At 34.7% G+C, this 20,405-nt stretch overlaps 5 protein-coding genes across 8 annotated transcripts in view; all 5 read right to left on the bottom strand.

Annotated features, from left to right (window-relative positions):
* The window catches only part of LOC147387267 (F-box/LRR-repeat protein At3g26922-like), a 34,635-nt gene that overhangs the window by 4,593 nt on the left and 9,637 nt on the right, over window positions 1-20,405 (bottom strand). The window lies entirely within an intron of this gene.
* On the bottom strand, window positions 1,886-5,615 carry LOC147387272 (F-box/LRR-repeat protein At3g26922-like). 3 transcript variants are annotated; one of them, XM_086421629.1, is made up of 4 exons: window positions 5,502-5,615; window positions 3,097-4,039; window positions 2,559-2,714; window positions 1,886-2,433 (listed from the first exon to the last, which is right to left on the bottom strand). In XM_086421629.1, exons 2-4 carry the CDS (start codon window positions 4,030-4,032, stop codon window positions 2,164-2,166), a joined length of 1,362 nt encoding a protein of 453 aa, XP_086277755.1. In that variant the 5' UTR covers window positions 4,033-4,039; window positions 5,502-5,615; the 3' UTR covers window positions 1,886-2,163. The 3 variants fall into 3 exon arrangements, with proteins under 3 accessions (XP_086277755.1, XP_086277756.1, XP_086277758.1); XM_086421630.1 differs by lacking the exon at window positions 5,502-5,615 and adding an exon at window positions 4,746-5,358; XM_086421632.1 differs by lacking the exon at window positions 2,559-2,714 and having other exon boundaries at window positions 5,502-5,614.
* LOC147387271 (F-box/FBD/LRR-repeat protein At5g22660-like) lies at window positions 7,693-9,652 on the bottom strand. The gene is made up of 4 exons (XM_086421521.1): window positions 9,344-9,652; window positions 8,775-9,260; window positions 8,059-8,202; window positions 7,693-7,962 (listed from the first exon to the last, which is right to left on the bottom strand). The coding sequence occupies exons 1-4, from the start codon at window positions 9,650-9,652 to the stop codon at window positions 7,693-7,695; spliced, it is 1,209 nt and encodes a 402-aa protein (XP_086277647.1).
* LOC147387270 (FBD-associated F-box protein At5g22730-like) lies at window positions 11,450-12,442 on the bottom strand. The gene is made up of 3 exons (XM_086421520.1): window positions 12,140-12,442; window positions 11,818-11,973; window positions 11,450-11,722 (listed from the first exon to the last, which is right to left on the bottom strand). Exons 1-3 carry the CDS (start codon window positions 12,440-12,442, stop codon window positions 11,450-11,452), a joined length of 732 nt encoding a protein of 243 aa, XP_086277646.1.
* On the bottom strand, window positions 16,348-19,825 carry LOC147387269 (F-box/LRR-repeat protein At1g06630-like). Of its 2 annotated transcripts, none has more exons than XM_086420956.1 (3): window positions 19,260-19,825; window positions 18,753-18,908; window positions 16,348-16,676 (listed from the first exon to the last, which is right to left on the bottom strand). In XM_086420956.1, the coding sequence occupies exons 1-3, from the start codon at window positions 19,812-19,814 to the stop codon at window positions 16,581-16,583; spliced, it is 807 nt and encodes a 268-aa protein (XP_086277082.1). In that variant the 5' UTR covers window positions 19,815-19,825; the 3' UTR covers window positions 16,348-16,580. The 2 variants fall into 2 exon arrangements, with proteins under 2 accessions (XP_086277082.1, XP_086277081.1); XM_086420955.1 differs by lacking the exon at window positions 16,348-16,676 and adding an exon at window positions 16,694-18,652.

The raw sequence follows: 20,405 nt of genomic DNA, 5'->3' as shown, positions 1-20,405 counted from the left end.
GCCAAACCAACCCCAATTGAGCTGTGGGTTTAGTTCGATTCAATGGGTTGTCAAATCCTAAGAACTTGTTTAAATTAAGGTCGGTTTGATTTGATTCTATGGAGTTCTGAATTCTGACAATTCTAAGGGAACATTACTTTATGAAGTTTGCTTACTTTATAAAGTTTGTTGGTTAATTTGTTACTCAACAAACCTTGAAGTAGATCCTAACAACATAACTTTGTGGTATCCAAAAACATAATGTGATGTCACAGGGTTATAGAGGAAAATTTTTCCAAGAACTTTGAAAAAAAATATTCAAAAAAAAATTCATTTTCACCCTTGAATTTTAGTTGAACCGTGATTATGCGTCCCTCCCTTCAGACAAACACCCTCATTACAGAATCATAGATCATTTGCCTTGGAATACATAAGAAAAAGATTTATTGTTTTACGTATTGCTGGGCAAATGATCTACAGTTCTGTGATGAGGGCGTAAGAGGCATCATATTATCACGACCCATTTTAGTTTTAATGGAGGAAAGAGCGAAGGGGTCTACTACATCAATGTTGAGACAAAGCTCTTGAACTTTGCACTTTATAACATTCAATATCCATGTATTAACATGAGATACGTCAACTTCGCCCTCAACTTCTTCTTCAATGTCGAGGCTGAACTTCAATATAATCATGTCATGTTCAAGCAAAACTCTATCCACAAATTTCATGTACTTTTTCAGTCGCATTGGCTCGGTATGATCATGAGACCTTAGATGTTTAAAATTTAGAATGGGTCCTCTAACCAAGAACCCTCGGCCCCACCCCCCTATGCTAAAAATTCAACAATCTTCAAGTTCTTCAACCCATGATTTTAAGTCTCGTATGGGACCAATATGATCGGTACTATTCACTAACGAGTTGGATTTATACAGCAATTCGAGATTCACATATTTCATGAGATAAACAATATGACTTAAATAACATTTTGAAAATCACGTCTGAGTTAATAAATTTTGGTGGAGTCAATTGGGATTTTGTATATTTTAATTAAAATAGTTAATTTAAAATTTCAATATTTACTATAAAAAAAATATGAATTTATGATTTGGACATCCTCTAATCCTCCTTGTTTCATAAAAATATTTATAATTTTTTTTATATATAAATAAAAATGAATAAATAATTATTAACCGAGTTATTCAAAAACATAATCAGATCAGATGATAGTGAAGGCAGAGCACAATGTTACCCAATTGGGCTAGAGCTAGACCTGTGTTACCCAATTCACTGCTACTAGTCCAAAGAACAAATTGGTACGAAATGAAGCCAACCAGTTTGTAGTATGTTTCGTAAAATCAACCTGTTGGTTATGTCTTCTATTCTTGTATGTGGAGGGTTGTTGTGAATTCAACCTAGATCTTTTGAGATCCGTTAACGACCTACATGACCCGTTTTAATTGGTAATGTGTGGGATTTCCCCACCATTATCGGGGGTCCCGGGGCGAAAGCCCCAGGCAAAATATTGGGCCCATTTGATTTGATTTTGGATCCGATCTGTTTAACCTCTTTGTAACCCTAAATATATAAAAAGTAAGAGATGAAACCTTAAAAAGGGAGAGAGAGATATAAGAGACAGCGAGAAATTATAACAATGATCTTCTTTGGTTAATATAGTGAAATCGTCGTTTTCGCCTGTAGACGTAGGTCGATTCTTTAACCGAACCACGTATATTTTGTGTCGTGTGAGATTCTTGTGTTCTTGCTTGATTTATACTTCGGATCATAGGGTTTAGTCTAACACAACCTAACCCAAAACCCAACCAGATTTTAGAATTGTAATGAAAATATAAATTTTATAATTCATTACCAAGGATGCAAGGAACAAAAATAAAGTTTCTACAACAAATGAGAAAAAACAAAAATGAAACGAAAGGAAGTACAAGATGACAATCCATATGCTTCAAAAAGTTATGCAAAAGCATAAAGAGAACGAGAATTACATGAAAAATATACAGACAAGAGAAAACAGATTTACATGATTCAACAATTGCCTATGTCCACAGAAGAGTGGGAGATCAATCCATAAAAAAAGGCCCCTTTTCTGATTTAGCTTCTTGACACTCGACTTACGAATACTAGAGATCTCACAACAGTTTTGAGTACTACAAATATCTCTCAAATGCATTAGGAGAACTGAATTACACTTTTGGTCGAGCCTCTAGGAAGCATTAGTAACTTCTTTGCAATATCTAGTCTCTTCTTTAGATTTGTTGATGGAAGATAATAAGAGAGATTCATCCTCTCCAAAACTTGGGCATTCCTCAACAAGAATTCTAAAATAGAGAACTCCAACTCATCCCCCACAAGCCCTTGAAATTTAACTTCCCGGAGGTGTAACAACAAACACTGAGGAACCTTTTCTATTATCCAATATTCTTCGTCGGCATCAATCCCCTGAATAAGAATTAGGACTTTAACTTTAACAACAACTAAATACACACACACACACACACACATATATATATATATATATATATTAGTGATGCAACAACAAAAATGTTAGGCGCTTAATGACTCACCCCAAATATGTTAAGAGCTAATAATTTAGGCGAGATTTGGAGCAAGTCCAACAGTGCTCTTCCATCCGAATAACGAATTTCCAATATCACTTCCAAAATGATCAAATTATGAAATGGAGGAAGATGGGTTAAGAGATCTTTTGCATTGGAGAGAATCTTTACATAAAGAATGAAAAAAACAATATCAGTGTTGAGTCTGACAAACCTTAAAGCAACAAACCAAGTATATGTATTGAAGACAAGTTTTTTTTTTTTTGATAAGTAAAAGACAAGTTTTCTATAGACTAATGCTGAAGTGATGTCAAGATTGTACCTCATATATGCACTTCTTGAAGTGAAAGTGTGTACAAACCATAGATGCTTTTTGACTCATATCTCGATAAAAAGCATCTACGGTTCCTATACACTTTCACGTCAAGATGTGCGATGTGAGGTACAACTTTGAGGTCACTCCAGCACGACTCTTTTCTATATATGCCTTCCATATTTGTAACAGTCACTTGATAAAACAGATGATATAGTAAGGAAGCGGGCATACCTCAAAGGTTCCACCAGATATTCTTAGAAGTTTTACATTAGAGAGCCTTCCAAGAAGCTTAATTGCACCAAAAACTAGTTCTGTAGGACTCCTTTCCAAAAAACTATTGGTTGCAACACAAATATCAGCACAAATGAATGATGAAGAGTTGCATTGAATGTAATCTTTCGGTAGACAACATGAATAATGGAGACATAAGAGGTTCGGTGCATTAATTTTGAGTACACAATCACTTAAACCATCATCCTCCCCACCTTCAAAACCACAAAATATTAATCTCTTCAAAACAGGTGCTGAAATGTAGAAAATTTCTATATCCTCCCATCTACATTGGTAAAAGGCCAACTCTTCAAGTACTGGGAAATTGGAAAAGAGTTTTTCGGTTGAATGGTCAACAGAAAATTTAAAGGAAAAGAGACAAAGGTTCTTGAGTCTTGGAAAACAAGTCTGCATAGGAAGCTTGAAAATGCAATAACCACGTATTGTCAACTTCACAAGTGATTCACAAGTTAAAAGATCAGGGGCAAATGCATAGGATAGTTTTACATCCATGTCAAGGCAAAGCTCTTGAACTTTATGCCTTACAACGCATGAGATCCATCTATTAACAATAGATTCATCAATTTCATCATTAGATACGAGGTAGAACTTCTGTACGTTCATGTTATGGAGAAGTAAAAATCCATCAACGAAATTTATAAACTTCCTCACACATGTTGGATTCTGAAGATCAGACTGTGGATATTTAAATTGGAGAACGGGAATACAAGTCCACAAGTATCTCCATCTTCTTGATAAAATACTGGTAGTCACAACTTCCCCTATTGGAAGGAAAGAGAGGACGTGATGAAGAAGTGTATCAGGTAACTTACTAATCCTATCCACTCTTCTTCTCTTGTATACTCCTTCTGGAACCTTATGCTTTTTCACGTCCATTGTTTTCCTAAAAAATATTTTTCATTATTAAATTATTTATATCCAGCAAAGGAAAAATAAAAAATCAAACTTTATAAAGTAATAATCTCTCTAAGCACAATCAAATTTTCTTCCAAAAAAGAATATAAAAATTAGAAGATATAACTTAAATGAGAAATGCTAAATGGACGCCATTTTTGGCCAACGCCCTATGACGTGTTGGCTCACAGCCCAACAAACATTTGACATGTGGCACAATGACATCAGTAATAAAGAGAGTTTCTCTCTCTTGCCCGCTGCCCACATTTATTTTTTTAGATTTCAAATCTTAAAAAGGGTCGGTGGGCCCACATTTAGATTTCATGAAAATATTCATATTCAAAACAAAAGAAATTAAAAAAATATTGTTTTTCGGGCTTGATCCAAGGTGTTGCAGATGAACGGCCACTGAGCACCCAAATTTAAAAATAAAATTCAACGGTGAAAAATAAATTTTTTTTTTAAGTTCATATAATTTTGTCCTCTACAGCTCCATTGCATCTGATCATGTTTTTGAATGTCACAAGGTGATCAAATCAGAAAGTTTTCTTTTTTTTTCACTATGGGCTGAAGAGAGAAAGAGGCGTTGGCCAAAAACAGCATGCATTTAGCATCACTCAACTTAAATTCGATCCATTCACGGTCTGTTTGATTGCAACTTGCAAGAAATTCAAATTCCTTAAGAAAATGCATACCATGGGACCACGTCTGACCCTGGAGTTCATCTACATGAGACCAAGAACAAGAATCTTGAGGTATTTGCGAATAATAGAATTAGGTGCTTAAAGACATCCTACAACAGCCCATTACCTTCATATAAAGTATGAGCATCTTTCGATGAACTCCTGAACTAAGTGAGGAGAACGATCTGAAAGACCCAAAAATGGATGTCAAAGTCGAGTTTATGTAGCATTGTGATGGGTGAATCATCTCAAGCTGGATCACTTAGCTACATACAAGGTCGAATTATTCAACTTAACTTCCCTCGGGTTTGAGATCGAGGTCCATCTGGATGGCTCTATCGAACGAAACAATTCTTCTCTTACCATCAAACAATGCCTAAGCGAAAAACTCACCATTACTTCATTCCTTTATGAATGAAAGGATCTTCAATCACTTTTATTGGATGGAAACACCACAAAGAACAATTTCATTGTCCAAGTTTGTGGCTAGTCTTTATGCAAAAAATTCGGGTCTAACGAATTCCAAAACTATGCTGAAGTTCTTACCAATTGAAGTAAATCACTACAGTATAAGGATGCATTCTCAACCATTATTAAGCAAGAAAAATCTCTAATCTGTGTTTTTCTGTCAAAAGGTTTAAAAAAAACAAGAAAAAAAAATGCAGAGAAGAAATCAAGCAATGGAAAATTTTATTTTCTATGGAAATGTAATTTTCCACCCATAGGAAAAAAAAAATAAAAATAAAGGACTGAAAGAAGCAGACTTACAAATTATTATTAGATCTTCAGTTTCTTTGCGAAGGAAGGAAAGGAACCGCTGCGAATTTAAGTTAGGGTTTAAGAATTTACTTTGGTTTCCTTTCCTCTCTCTCTCTCTCTTTCAACGGTAGTGTTACAGGCACCCCAATTATTATCAAGGGCACCCCAACACCATGGCCAAATTTTTTTTTCTTAAATGTGTAAAAAATTTAAGAATGGAGGGGTCGATGGGATTTCAAAAAAAAATTAGTGATCTACTTAAAATTCAGTAAATTTTTAGTTCCGTAAGTTTTTTCAACCTTTGTCTTGAAGAAACAGTTTCACGAGGTCTTGGGTGTAATTTCATCCTTTAGAAGGGTTTTTTTGTAATTTTTAAAATTATAAGGGACGAGCTTAATTTAATTATTATGAATCTCCATCGTAGATTTGTACACATTGGGATTCACAATTGTATAATTGCACTTCCCATAAAAAAAAAATGTATCTTGTGTGTATTCTTGATAGGACTGTCAACAGATGCTTATCGGTTTGGATACAGTAATATCTGAATCCGAATCTAAATTTTTTTATCGGATATCCGAATTCGAATTCGAATCCAACAGATGTTCTAAAACTCTATTCGAATTCAAATCTAATTATCTTATCGGATATTGGATAATATCCGATTAAAATTTGAATAATTTGTATATAAAAAAAACATAATTTTTCCTTATCTAACTGATTTTTCATTATTAAAAAAATTATTATATTATATTATTTATATAATAAATAAATAAAATTATATTATTTATATAAAAAATTAATCTAATAAAATAATATATGTTATATTATTTCGAATGGGGTATTATTGAATTCAAAATGTTAATATCTGAATCCATATCCAATAAGGATTCGAATATATAAAACTATCTGAATTCGAATCTGATATTCGAAATTTTCGAATTCGAATTCAAATCAGATTCGAATTTTCGCCTATCCATTGACATCCCTAATCCCCGAGACCTACAGATCTACGATACCAGAACTTGTCCACGTCATGGAGTCATATTATCACGACTCATACTGTAATGGGGTTAAAACAATGACTCGTTCTACATTGCGTGCATTGGACACTGTGTTCAGCACTGAGCTGACTTGGTAGATTTGTCGGTGCACAGATAACAATAGACTTATTTCCTTGATATAGAAGTTCAAAAATTCGATTCTCTATGCATTGCCATGTCAGCTCAGTGTTGAACTTAGCGTCCAAGTATTTTCCTTAAACAATTCTCAAATTCGCGTATTAGAAGAAAAGAAAAGATTGACAATAAATGAAATTAAGAAACAAACAAAATTTTCTATGAATCTAAACTTTTGATGTTCAAAAAAAATTTGATAAATAGAATTTTCTTTTAAAAGAAAGATTTTTTTTCTTCTAATCTTTCATAAAGAGATTCAAATGCAGGGGGCAGGATATCTTGGGGGAGGTTAGTTCAATGTAGAAATCCTGAGGCCTTACCTCCAAATCCATCACCTTGTTCTTGGTGTCCATTTGAAGTAGGTGATTGGTTTCAACCCTTTAACATTTGCAACTTAAGCCCGGCTTATTACAAAGAAAATCAATGAATGATTTACAATAAAAATTCACTATGATTTTGCAAATGAATTACTGCAAATCGTTCGCTGAAATTTCTTATGAATTTATGTGACCCGTGCAAATTTTTTGCAATGCAAATCATTTGCAATGTGTAACCAAGCACCAGTAAAATTGATTTCAAAAAATTATTTGCATTTGCAAATGATTTACAGCGTACCAAGCAGGGCCTTATATAAACAAACAAAGCCAAGCATTTTACCAAATTAATTAGATAAAACTTATATTAACGTTAAGCAAATCTTGCCAGAAAAGAAGAACGATATGTGATTCTTTCGTCTTGAACTTCTTAATGCTTGAGACCTACAAATGAGTTTGAGCTATTTGTGAACTACAATACAAAGAAAATAAGTAAATAATAGATGGGCTCTTGGCACACAAAAGAAAAGGATTGAGACAACCATTCAACCCATGGATGATCTCTAGGGAAAAAAGCTATTTAAACAAATCAACTTTTAAAATATCAAATATAAGAGTTCCATTGATGTATCATCATCTGCGAGTCTTTCCATTTTGCTAGGTTTTGTAACTCCAAAACTTGGATCATAGAAATATCTCTCAAACGCATTAAGAGAACTTAATTATGTTGTCGGAAAAACCACTGGAAAGCATTCGTAACTGCCTTGCAACCTCTAACATCTTGTCTTTAGGTGTAAGAAAATAAGAACTGATAGTTATCTTCTCCAAAACTCTGGCATTCTTCAACAAGAATTCTAAAAAATAGAACTCATACTCCTCTCCAAGGAACTGCATAAAATTAACTTCCTTGAGATGTAACAACGAACATTGAGGCACCCCTTCAAATATGCAACTTTCTTCTCCGTCGGTGATTATCCTCTAAATGAGAATCACAACTTAAAACTTTAGCGAGAATTGCAACAAAAAAATGATCAATTATACAAGTGAAAAAACATTAAGCACTCAATGACTTACCCCTTCAAATACGAGATATTCTAGAGAAGGCACGATTTGGACCAAGTCCAATAATTTTCTGATCCCCGATTGGAAGAGGTCCCCGCTAGCTTCCAAACGGATCAGGTTATGAAATGTTGGAAGATGGGTTAAGAGATCTTTTTCCTGAAAGAGAAACTTGGCATGTGACACAGCAAAACATAGTTAGATATGTGAAAAAAATCGAAATAGCAAAGAGACAAAAACAAGCACAAACACAAGGATTTACGTGGTTCAGCAGTGTGCCTATGTCTACGGAACAGAACAAGAACTATCACTTTTTCTCCTACTTTTTCCAGCCCTAGAGATCTTATCTCTATTTATAAAAGCAGAAGTTACCAAAACATGTTAATCTCCAAAATAGAAAGACTCAGGATCCAATACGGTGTCCTGTCTATGTGGCATGCACACTTTAGTTGGTATTTAAAACACCTCGGGCTCCTTATCAAGCTGTTCATACAGCCCAATGTATTTATTTTATAATGAAATTGTGCCACGTAAACACCATTCCTATTTATAGAAATGGGACACCATATAGGATCTTGACTCAAATAGAAAACCCTTAAAAATACAAGACATTTTTAAGACAACAAGATACACATTAGAGCAACAAAACAGCACTATATGTGTCATCCTGCCTTCAATATTTTTTACTGTCATTAGATAAATTGGATCATATAATAAAGAAGAAAGCATACCTGCAAGGTCATAGAAGATATATTTAGAACTATTACATTAGCGAGCCTTCCGAAAAACTGATTTGCACAATTACCTTGTTCTGCATTACTCCTTTCCCAACTATCAAATTGAAGACTAATTTTGGCATCAATTAGTGACAAAAAGTTACACAGACTAAAATCTTTTGGTGGATGGCATATATATGTAAGATGTATGAGCTTCGGTGCATTGATCTTGATTACACAATCACTTAAACCGTCACGACCCCAAATGCTTTGGTAACCATCAATTTTTAAGATCTTTAACACAGACCCTGAAATAGAGATAATCTTCGTTTTGTTCATCCATGTGCAACAATCTAATATCAACTCTTCAAGAACTGGGCAAATGGAAAAGAGTTGTTGGGTCTCTTCTGAAATGCAAACGTTTTCAAGATGAATGATCTTGAGTCTTGAAAAACAAGTGGACATAGGAAGCTTGACAGATATGTACCCATTTATTTTCAACTTCACAAGTGATTTATAAATCAAAACATTTGGGGGGAATTCAAATGATCCTCTTAAACTCATATAAAGAATAAGCTCTTGACCTTTGACATTAATCCATTAATGGAATATTCATCGATATCTTCAACAGAAAAGGAGAGGCTGAATATCTGTATATTCATGTCATGGCCAAGCAAAAATCTATCCACAAAATTAAGAAGCTTCTTCTTTCGTGTTTCATGTGTTAGATTGGTTTGAAAAAGACTCCAAGATATAAAATTGAGAACAGGAATAGAAGTCCACAAGTATCTCCATCTTCTTGATAAAATACTGCTAGTAACAGCTTCCTCTATTGGAATTAAAGAGAGGATGTCATGAAGAGTGCAATCAGGTAACTCACTAATACTATCCATTTTTCTTCTCAGCGATCTTCTGTTGCTGTTTCACTTTTCCTATATAAAAAATTACAAATATATTATGAGTTGTGACAAATACACGTACGTGGTGGCCACATACATAACGCATATTATTTACTGTGTGCATTTATCAAAATTCTTATGTTATAGAGTCGTGATAATCTGACTGCCCCATGTGGCAAACTCAATCGACTACCCTGATGTTGATAAATTTGGGGTTCCAACTTAAAACCAATTGTCTATGAGTGTCTGATGTGGGACTAAACTCAACAGACGTGAAAAGTTCGGGTACCGTAGATCTGTTCTCCTCAGAATACATGACTGCACTTCCCAATAAAAAAGTGTATCTCAAGGGAACCGTGTATCCTGAGGAATGCAGATCTATGGTTCTCGAACCTTGGGATGAGGCTTTTGTTGTGTAAATGTCTTGTATTTTGTTGCGCTGCACAGAGTTGCGGGGTGCATGGGGTAGCGCCCCCGCCGGGAGTTTTACATATTTTGGTAACTCTCAGTATTATAAATAGAAATATCTAGGGCTGTAAAACTTATGAGAAAAGAGTGATTGTTCTTGCTCAGTTCCATGGACGTAGGCACACTGCTGAACCATGTAAATCCTTGTGTTCTGTGTGTTTGTGTTGTCTCCACTATTTTGATTTTTTTCACAGCTTTAATGATGTTATCTTTTTTGGCATTAACCATTCTTATCTTTATGAGCTTTACTTAACATTAATGCCATGTGATAAATGTGGCCTTAGAGGGTGTGTCCATAGCATATATTGATACAACCACTGAAACAACATATAAAGTGCAAAACATAGTTTAAAGAGCTGGATTTTGGAGTTAAATCCATAGTTGTAGATCCCAATTTGATTCGGACCAATTGAACCACCAAATTCAATCATCCTAAACCAGTTGAAGATCACATCACATTAATCTATATTTAAATTCTGTTTCCATTTTCTGTTGTTGGGAACTTGGGATGATTCATAGGAAACATGTGTCCTCCTAGTAGCCGATCAATAGTCATTAATGATAAATTTGGGGGTGCAACTCAAAACCAATAGGCAATGAGTGGAGAGGCCAAGGAGCTTAGAAGGAGAGGGAGAGAGAGAGAGAGAGAGAGAGAGAAAGAGAAGGCAATTTGTGTCCGATGTGGGACTAAACTCAACAATTATTAAAGGCAGTTTTTGTTTCAATCCATTATGAGTCTGAAATTCTTCACCTCAATGCATTATCGAGGATCCAAATGGGTGTAAATTTATAATGTTCTATAAATTTTGGGTGAGAATTAATAAAAACTATTGCCATCCTCTTCAACCTTTCTATAAAGAGCTACAGTTGGGGGAGGTAAGGTTAGCTCAATCTAGTGATCCTAGCCATCAAATCCATCACATTGTTCCTGGTGGTCCATTTGCAGTAGGTGACGAATTTCAACCCCTAAAGCATTATACAACAAATGAAACAAAACAAAACAAAAAAAAAGCCAAGTTTTTTACTCAAACGAAACAATTAGATAAAACTTTACATTCACACTATGCAAATCTTGTCAGGGAAGAACGATACATGTTTCTTTAGTCTTGAATCAGAACTACAAATAAGTTTGAACTATTTATGAACAATAATATATGGAGTTCCATTCAATGGATGGCCATTGTGTATGTTTTTGGTTATACTCAATCAAGTCGGGACATCAAATATATATAAGGTTTCCATTCATGTACCATTACAAAATCTTTACATCAGGTATGTTTTATAACTCCAAAAGTTGGATCTTAAAACACTCTATAAAATGCATTAGTTGAACTGAATTACGCTGTTGGTCGAGCCTCTTGGAAGCATTAGTATCTGTTTTGAAAGCTTCAGTTTCTTCTTTAGATTTGTTGATAAATGACTACAACAAGTTACAGTCATCATCTTCAAAACCTTGGCATTCTTCAAGAAGTATTTTAAAGCATAGAACTCGGTTTCCTTCCCACCAAAATGCATAAATTGAACTGTCTTGAGGTGTAACAACAAACATTGAGGCACCTTTTCATATTCCCAACATTCTTTCTGAACCTCAAAACGCTGAATGAAAATCAAATATAAAACTTCAGCTATAATTGCAACAAAATATTGATCAATGACGCAAAATGGAAATGTTAAGCGGCATAATGACTTACAGCAAGAAGTACGAGTGATTCTAGATTAGGTGAGATATGGAGTAAATCCATCAGAGCTCTTCCATTTGGAAAACGAAGGCCCGTATTCACATTTAAATGAGTCAAATTATTAAATGCAGGAAGATTGGTGAAGAGAGCTTTCACATTGGAGAAAATCTTGTCACAAGGCACAATAAAACATTAACATTGAGTAAGATAAAACTTAAGAGAAACAAAACATCAGTATCTGCATATTGAAGTCAAGTTTTCGATAGATGCCTTCAATATTAATAGTAGTGATTAACTAAAGAAGACCAATAATATAATAAGGAAGCAAGCATACCTCGAAGCTTTCACCCCATATATCTAAAGATTTAATATTAGAGAGGCTTCCAAGAAACTTTCTTGCACAATATCCTAATTCTTCAAAATTCCTTCCCCAACTTTCAGTTGCAAAACAAATACAAGCATTAGTTAATGATGGAAAGTTGCATGGAATAAAATCTTTTGGTAAATTACACAAATAAGTCAGATCTACAAGGTTCGGTGCATCGATCTTGAGTACACAATCTCTTAAATCAAGATCCTCCCCTTCTACGTATTCTTGAATTGTTAATCTCTTTAATGCTCGCCCTGAAATGTTCATATTCCCCCATTTACATTTATCTAATATCAACTCTTCAAGAACTGGGAAGTTGGAAAAAATTTGTTGGGTTGAGTTGTAATACAAAAATTTGAACGATGAAAGATGAAGGACTTTGAGGTGCGGAAAACAAGTGGAGGCTGGAATCTCGAGAACACAATTTCCCATTTCTAGTTTGAACTTCACTAGTGATTCGCACTTTAAAAGATCCGGGGGAAATAGAAAGGGTTGTTTTACATCCAAAATGAGTGTAAGCTCCCGAACCTTATGTCTTATAAGTTTCGAGACCCAACCAATAAAAATGGATTCATCAACTTTGTCTTCAAAATTGAGGTTGAATTTCTGTATGTTCATGTCATGGTGTTGTAAAACTTTATCCACAAAATTGATGAACTTCGTCGGAGATGTTGGGTTGGGATAATATTTGTAATGGAGATCAGGGTTGCGGTCCCAAATCACCAAGTTACTCCTATATAAAAAATCGAGAACAGGCATTGAAGTCCACAAGTATCTCCATCTTGTTGATAAAATACTTGTAGTAACAGCTTGCTCTATTGGAAGGAGAGAGAGGATGTCATGAAGAATCCAATCAGGTAACTCACTAATACTATCCATTTTTCTTCTCAGTGATCTTTTGTCGTTGCTGTTTCACTTTTCCTATAAAAAAAAATTATAAATATGTTATGAGTCGTGACGAATACACCTACGCGGCGGCCACATACATAACACATATTATTTACTATGTGCATTCATCATTATTCTTATATTGTATAGTCGTGATAATCTGACTACCCCATGTGGCAAACTCAATCGACTACCCAGACGTTGATAAATTTGGGGGTCCAACTTAAAACCAATTGGCTATGAGTGTCTGATGTGGGACTTATAAGCTCAACAGACGTGATAAGTTTGGGACCGTAGATCTGTGCTCCTCAGAATACATGACTGCACTTCCCAATAAAAAAAATGTATCTCAAGGGAACCGTGTATCCCGAGGAGTGCAGATCTACGGTTCTCAAACTTGCCACATCAGAGTAGTCGATTGAGTTTGCCACGTGGGCGTAGTCAGATTATCACGATTCTATATTATATCAAACAAAGAAATAAAAAATCAAATTTTAGATTCATAATCACTAAGCAACATGCATCTATCTAACTATTTTTTTTTTCAAAAAAGATAAAGAAAAAAATTAACTAAACAGAAACGAACGTACAAATATTTAGAAGAAATCGAATATCTTCCAATGTGAAAAGAAACCTCGCACAGTCGGAGCTTTAAAAGGTTTCAGAAGCGTTTCGAGTTTGATTGGAACACGGGATACGATTGGACCATCCAATTTAAACATTGCGTTTCATATAGTTTAGTAAAACGGGACAGAACTTAGAAGTCTAATGTGTCTTAAACACCTACCAAAACATACCTCGCTGACACCACCGATCCTGATTCCTACTTCTTATAAAATACTAATGATATTCTAATTAGAAAGTCTTCACTCGGTAATATGCCAGGGAACCATAGGTCTGTTTCCTCGAGATATGCACCTGTATTTTTTATGAGATGTTACAGTTGTGTATCCCGAGAAAATAGATCTATGATTCCGTATTCCTGCCACGTCATACAAGTATTGACCGAGTGAAGAGTTTCTAGAATATCAGCACTCTTCTTAAGAGTCCGGATGTGTACCTTTTTTATTTTAATATAACAAACGGTGTGGCGTGTCATGTATTTATTGGATAATAAATAGATCAGACTGCGTGTGACTAAAAACCTGTTCCTGTAGCACAGTTTCAACAGTTGAAAGATAGCCACATCAGCCAAGCAATTAGATCCTACACTTTAAATTAAAATATTGGGAGTTTAGTAGCCGTTCATTTTTTAAGATGATGTGCATCAAATTATTAATTTTTTTTTATAAATGAGATCTAATTTATGATCACAAGAGTCTGGGATGTAAATTTTTTACAAACACTTTCCTAATTATCATAGTGAAGAAAAAAGCCTTACTAAGCATCATCTGCCGTCACAAAGACCTCAAGACATGTAAAATAATACCTTGGGTTTTATTAGGAATCTTGAGAGTTTATTTTATAAATCTTGGTGTCATTTTAATGATGGGTGAGACTTAGTAAGCTTTCGTTTATTTTTCACACTATGTTGGTAAGACTAGTTTGACTATTGTTTTTTTTTTTTTTTTTTTTTTTGAATACCTCTATCCCATCCATTGAAATTGTGCTAGAGGGTTGCCACAAGAATTGTGTACTACAAAGGATCTGTTTTAGTTTTTCTAATCTCACGCAACTGGATATGTTCATTTTCCTACAAAATTGTATCACCTCGAATCATACACACATCACATTTTTCTCATTTTTCATTTTCAAAACTAGTCGATAATCTCCCTCAATATTTAAGTAAAAAGGGAAGCATTTAGACGCCCTAAAGAGAGCCAAACATTGTGTCAAACATTTTTGAAAATAAGGGTAGAAGCTTCATAATTGATTGATTTTTTTGTATAGATGATCTTTGTGGTGAAGACATCATCCTCGTAAAAAATCAGCTCATTCAATTTCTAACCCTAGTTTACAAGTTGAAGAATCGTGGATCGTTCGATTTTTGTAAATCACTTTTGATGAGGTTAGAAGTTTCGTAATGAGTTGATTTTTGGTGATGATGATTTCCTCATCATAGTAGGAGATCATCCTCACTACAAATCAGCCCATTTTGAAACCTCTAACACATACATTTCAAAAATGTTTGGCACAATGTTTGATTGTCTTTAGGGCCTCCAAACACTGTCCAAGTAGAAAATAATAGAGTTTTGGGTTTAAAAATCTGAAGTTTTTTAACTCTTGTTAACTAAAATGATTGAAAACGGCTTATTGAAGATAGGTTGGATAGATTAATAGAATTTTAGCATATAAATTAAAGAATTTGAGGATAAATGGGAAGGCACAGGTAGCATTGTTGGAATGCTTACTATCTTTCATATATTTCTAAATGTTTTATTTTCTTAAAGAATTTTTCATCAATTTTTCAAAGATTCTAGGATAAAAAAATAAAAAATAAAAAGAGTTGTGTATAGGAATCAGAGATACCTTTTTCACTCATATCTCAAGAAAAAGCATTTTACACTTTCAAGTTAGGGTGTGCGATGTGAGATCCAATCTTGAGGTCACTTAAGCATTATTAAAAAAAAATTCATTATTGAAGATCTTTATTACGCAACGATGGCTTGAAAAAAAAAAAACGTTTTTGGACTTCTTTGGGCACTTTGATTTTTTATGTAAATGAAGGCTTCTGAATTGGATTGGATCAGGGTTGGACGTCCAAAACTGATTCTATACTCATCTCGAGTTTTATTTGGCCTAGCAAATCCAATCGTCTTTCAAAATTCTAAATATAGAGGTTCGGCCAACCAAACCAAACTCCAACCATGCTTTAATTTAAAGAAAATGACTTAAAATCACTATTCATTGCTTCAAATTTGAAGTGGAGAGAAGATTTAAAACCCCACCTTTATTACCATTCATCTTATTCAATAAATCCTATTGTGTCACATTTTTGTTTTGTTTTGTTGTAAATATCAATTTTAACCTCCTCTTTTCATGTAACATGATTTAAATGTCACTTTTGTCCCTTACAAGTTTTAAAGTCTTTTCATTTAATATTTAAAAATCAAATCAATTAATCGATCAAACTTGATGGAAATTTGTCACAAATTATGTTTTTGATCGTGAATCACCAATTTTGCAACATTTTTCTTATTATTAAACATAAGATGATCCAACCAAATTGATAGATTATTGAAAAAAAATGCTAGATTATTATTATTATATTTTTTTGGGGGTTTAGGATTTTATATGAGCCTAATCATAGTTGTAAACAGCTATAAAATTTGTTTGAAGAGGTGTTATAATGTTTTACAATGTTGAGATTATAATTTGAGACAAACATTTTGTAAAGTTGGTCTTACAAATATCTCTCAAATGCATTAGAAGAACTCAATTACACTGTTGGTCGAGGCTCTGGGGAGCATTAGTAGCTACCTCACAATCTCCAATTTCTTCTTTAAAGGATAAGAAATGATAAGTCATCCCCTCCAAAACTCTGGCATTCTTCAACAAAAATTTTAAAACATAGAACTCAGTCTCCTCTCCTAGAATTCCATAAATTTAACTTCCTTGAGATGTAACGATAAACATTGAGGCGCCTCTCCAAATATCCAACAATCTCCGTTGTCTGCGACAAACTCCTAAATGAGAATCGAAACTTAAAATTTAGTAGCAATTGCAACAAAAAAGGATCAATTATGCAACCAGAAAATTAAACATTAAGTGCTCAATCACTTGCCCCATCAAAGACAACATATTCTAAATTAGGCAAGATTTGGAGTAAGTCTAACAATGTTCCTCCACCCAAATGATGATGAAGGTTTGAACACACTCCAAACAGACCAAATTATGAAATATGGAAGATGGGTTAAGAGATCTTTTGCATCGGAGAGAATCCTGCCACATGGCACACCGAAACATTACATGCATTGAAGTCAAGTTTTCTATAAATACCTTCAATATTGGTGTAGTAGTTATTAGATAAATTGGATGATACAGTAAGAAGTAAGCACACCTCAAAGGTTTCACTAAATATATTTAGAACTTAATACTTTAGAGAGCATTCCAAGAAACTCACTTGCACAATAACCTAGTTCTGCATCACTCCTTTCTCACATTTCAGTTTCAAAACAAATAGCAGTATCAATTAGTTGCACACAATAAACAACATATATAGCTGAGATATACGAGGTTAGATGCATATATCTTATCCATTCCTCTTCAGAGTACGTGAGGAAGGAAGTTCAGCTAGCACCTGTAATAAACACATTTACAAGTCATCTTTTGATACCAAAAGAAAACTAGAACTAGAACCAAATCAAAACAAGTGATACATCAAACAAGATAATAAACCGTATCTTGTCAAGGTTTGCTACATAATTGGCTGCCATATCTTCCTCAAGATCATCACCCATAGGCATTTGGTTCAATTTCTTCCAATATCTCTTGCTTGTTTCTTACCTAAAAGAACATGAAAGTGGATATAAAGTAGCTTTCAAAGAGATGGAGACGTGGACTCTAAAAAGAAAGGAATGGAGGAACAGGATTCGCCGAACAAAACATTTGGATAAGGTTTGACGATGATATCCTGATTGGCAGTCACCATTGAAGGAGCATATCAGGTTTTAAAGTCCGAGTGAATATGCAAATGGCACATGCATAGTGGTCTCCCTTGAGGACCGGTTCATAGCGTGTATTGATACAACCACCGAAACAACATATTGAACATAGAAGATAGTTCAAATAGCTACATATAGTTAACAGATGAATGGACAGGATAACCTAGTTGAGGGAGGTTAGTTTAATCTAATGATCCTAACCATCAATCTATCACACTATTCTTGGTGGTCCAATTAAAGTAGGTGGTGGGTTTCCAGTTTGCCTCAAGCATTTGTAACTCATACAACAAATGAAACAAACAAACCAAGCACTTTACTCAAATAATTAGATAAAACTTACTTCACAGTAAGTAAACCTTGCCCGGGAAGAAGAATGATGCATGATTCTTTGGTCTTGATTCTCTTAACAGGCAAGACCAACAAGTGAGTTTGATCTATCTATGAACAACAATATAGATAAAATAAGTAGTTAATAGATACCCTCTTGGCACACGTGAAGGGATTGGGACAGCCAGTCAACACAGCCCATGTATGGAGTTCCATTTATTGATGATATCCTAGGCCAAAATGGCATTGTGTATGCTTAAAGCTATTCAAACAAGTCAACTTTTGGGATATTAACTAGAAAGATTTCATTGATGTACCATTACAAGTCTTTACATCTGCTAATTTTATAAATCCAAAAGTTGGAGCTTACAAATATTTCTCAAATGCATTAAATGAACTGAACTACACTGTTGGTCGAACATCTAGGAAGCCTTAGTAACTGTTTTACAATCTCCAAATTCTTATTTGGATCTTTTGGTGAATAGTAACTAGAGATGGTAATCCTCTCCAAAACTCTGGCATTCTTCAATAAGTATTTTAAAGCATAGAACTCCGTCTCATTCCCAACAAATCGCCTGAATTTAACTTCCTTAAGGTGTAACAACAAGCATTGGGGCACATTTTCAAATGTCCAACATTCCTTCTCAGTGGTGACCTCCTAAAAGAGAATCAGAACATAAAGCTTTAGCCCCCCCCCCCCAAAAAAAAAACTTGGTCAATGATGCAACAAGCAAAATTTTAAGTGCTTGAAGACATACCTCAGCAAAGACAAGATATTCTAGGTTAGGCGAGATTTGGAGCAAGTCCAACAATGATCTTCCACTCAAATAATGAAGGTTCGAACTCACTTCCAAATGGATCAAATTATGAAATGCGGGAAGAGAAGATAAGGGATATTTTGCATTGAAGAAAATCTTGGCACAGGACAAAAATAAAACATTAGCATTGAGTAAGATAAACCTTAAGAGCAACAAAACATATATTTGTAATAGTCATTAGATAAATTGTTTCATATTTATACGAGACGGTTCAAGGGACAACAATGGTAACAACGATTTTTTATAAACCACTTTTGATGGGGTTAAAAATTTCAGAATGGGCTGATTTTTTGTGAGGGTGATCTCTATGGTGAAGAGATCATCCTCACCAAAAATCAGCCCATTCTGAAACTTCAAGCCTCAGTTTACAAGTTGAAGAATTGTGGGCAGTCATATATATACATATTGATAATAAGTAAATTGATTCATAAAAGGAAGCAAACATACCTCAATAGTTTCACCAGATATTTTTAGAACTTTTACGTTAGAGAGCCTTCCAAGAAACTTACTTGCACAATAACCTAATTCTGCATCACTCCTTTCACTACTTTCAGTTTCATCAAGACAAATACACGCATGAGTTAATGATGAAAAGTTACTCAGAATATAATCTTTCGGTAGACAACAAGAATAATTGAGATATACGAGGTTTGGTGCATCAATCTCGAGTACACAATCACATAAACCATCACCTTCCCAATCTCGAATACCATCAATTTCTAATCTCTTAAGTGAAGGCCCTGAAATACATAAACTCTTCATATCATCCCATCTACAATTATCTATTCTCAACTCTTCAAGTGCTTGGCAACAATTCGAAAAGAATTGTTGGGTTAAATAGTCATCCGAAAATACAATGTTTACAAGATAAAGAATCTTGAGACTCGAAAAACAAGTGGACGTAGGAAGCTTGAGAGCGAAATTCCCATCTATTGTCAACTTCACAAGTGATTCACATGTTATAAGATTAGGAGAAAATGCCAATGTGCGTTTTACATTCATGTAAAAGCTAAGTTCTTGTGGGGGGAAATTCTTGAGCACGGACACGTGGCTCGATCAGGGGCCAAGATTAATGATTTGAGGTCGTGGCTCGGTTTATTAATCCCGACGAATGCATGCATTCCAAGCTCGGAGCTGAGCCATCAGCTCGTAGGTCGGTATGACAGGTCTGACAGATAAGCCTGCAATAGATAGCCAGTTCTAACCACCCACGTCATGTCAGACCAAATCTGACTTTCTCAGAAGTGATAGGGCAGTTGCAACGACTCCTGCAGCTGACATGTCAGAGAGTAGGCTAACTACCCCATGTCACCTCAAGGGGTGGCACAGAAAACGAACAAGTCGAGCACCTATATAAGGAAGAAGATTATGAGTAAAAGAGGTTCGAATTCTTCTTCTCTGAGCACATTGCACTGATCAATTTGGCTAACTTGATCGTCGGAGTGGGCTGTTTTGCAGGTCCCCCGAGCTTAAAAGAGAAGGAAAGTGTAGAGCCATTTTCGTGCATCTACAATTTGGCGCCGTCCGTGGGAAACTTACAAGGAGAAAAACGACCAATATGGGAAGAGCTAGAGGCGAAAACCGTGGAGAGCC

The sequence above is a fragment of the Akebia trifoliata genome, chromosome 13 (genome assembly GCF_017979445.1).
Source record: "Akebia trifoliata isolate Shusen 1 chromosome 13, ASM1797944v1, whole genome shotgun sequence".
Lineage (NCBI taxonomy): Eukaryota > Viridiplantae > Streptophyta > Magnoliopsida > Ranunculales > Lardizabalaceae > Akebia > Akebia trifoliata.
The sequence above is the reverse complement of the archived record's forward strand: the minus strand, read 5'-3'. Positions and strand labels throughout refer to the sequence as shown.

Excerpts from the sequence above, each read along its gene's own strand:
- LOC147387272 (XM_086421629.1), bottom strand. The coding sequence starts at position 4,032 with ATGGACGTGAAAAAGCATAAGGTTCCAGAAGGAGTATACAAGAGAAGA. Across the intron at positions 2,715-3,096 it reads TATCTGGTGGAACCTTTGAG|ATTCTCTCCAATGCAAAAGA; the intron begins GTATGCCCGCTT and ends CTTTATGTAAAG. Across the intron at positions 2,434-2,558 it reads TAGCTCTTAACATATTTGGG|GGGATTGATGCCGACGAAGA; the intron begins GTGAGTCATTAA and ends ATTCTTATTCAG.
- LOC147387271 (XM_086421521.1), bottom strand. The coding sequence starts at position 9,652 with ATGGATAGTATTAGTGAGTTACCTGATTGCACTCTTCATGACATCCTC. Across the intron at positions 9,261-9,343 it reads TTAATGGATTAATGTCAAAG|TTGAAAATAAATGGGTACAT; the intron begins GTCAAGAGCTTA and ends TCACTTGTGAAG. Across the intron at positions 7,963-8,058 it reads AATATCTCGTATTTGAAGGG|AGGATAATCACCGACGGAGA; the intron begins GTAAGTCATTGA and ends ATTCTCATTTAG.
- LOC147387270 (XM_086421520.1), bottom strand. The coding sequence starts at position 12,442 with ATGAACATTTCAGGGCGAGCATTAAAGAGATTAACAATTCAAGAATAC. Across the intron at positions 11,974-12,139 it reads TATGGGGTGAAAGCTTCGAG|ATTTTCTCCAATGTGAAAGC; the intron begins GTATGCTTGCTT and ends CCTTGTGACAAG. Across the intron at positions 11,723-11,817 it reads AATCACTCGTACTTCTTGCT|CGTTTTGAGGTTCAGAAAGA; the intron begins GTAAGTCATTAT and ends ATTTTCATTCAG.
- LOC147387269 (XM_086420955.1), bottom strand. The coding sequence starts at position 19,814 with ATGAATGTAAAACGCACATTGGCATTTTCTCCTAATCTTATAACATGT. Across the intron at positions 18,909-19,259 it reads TATCTGGTGAAACTATTGAG|ATTTTCTTCAATGCAAAATA; the intron begins GTATGTTTGCTT and ends TCCTGTGCCAAG. Across the intron at positions 18,653-18,752 it reads AATATCTTGTCTTTGCTGAG|GAGGTCACCACTGAGAAGGA; the intron begins GTATGTCTTCAA and ends ATTCTCTTTTAG.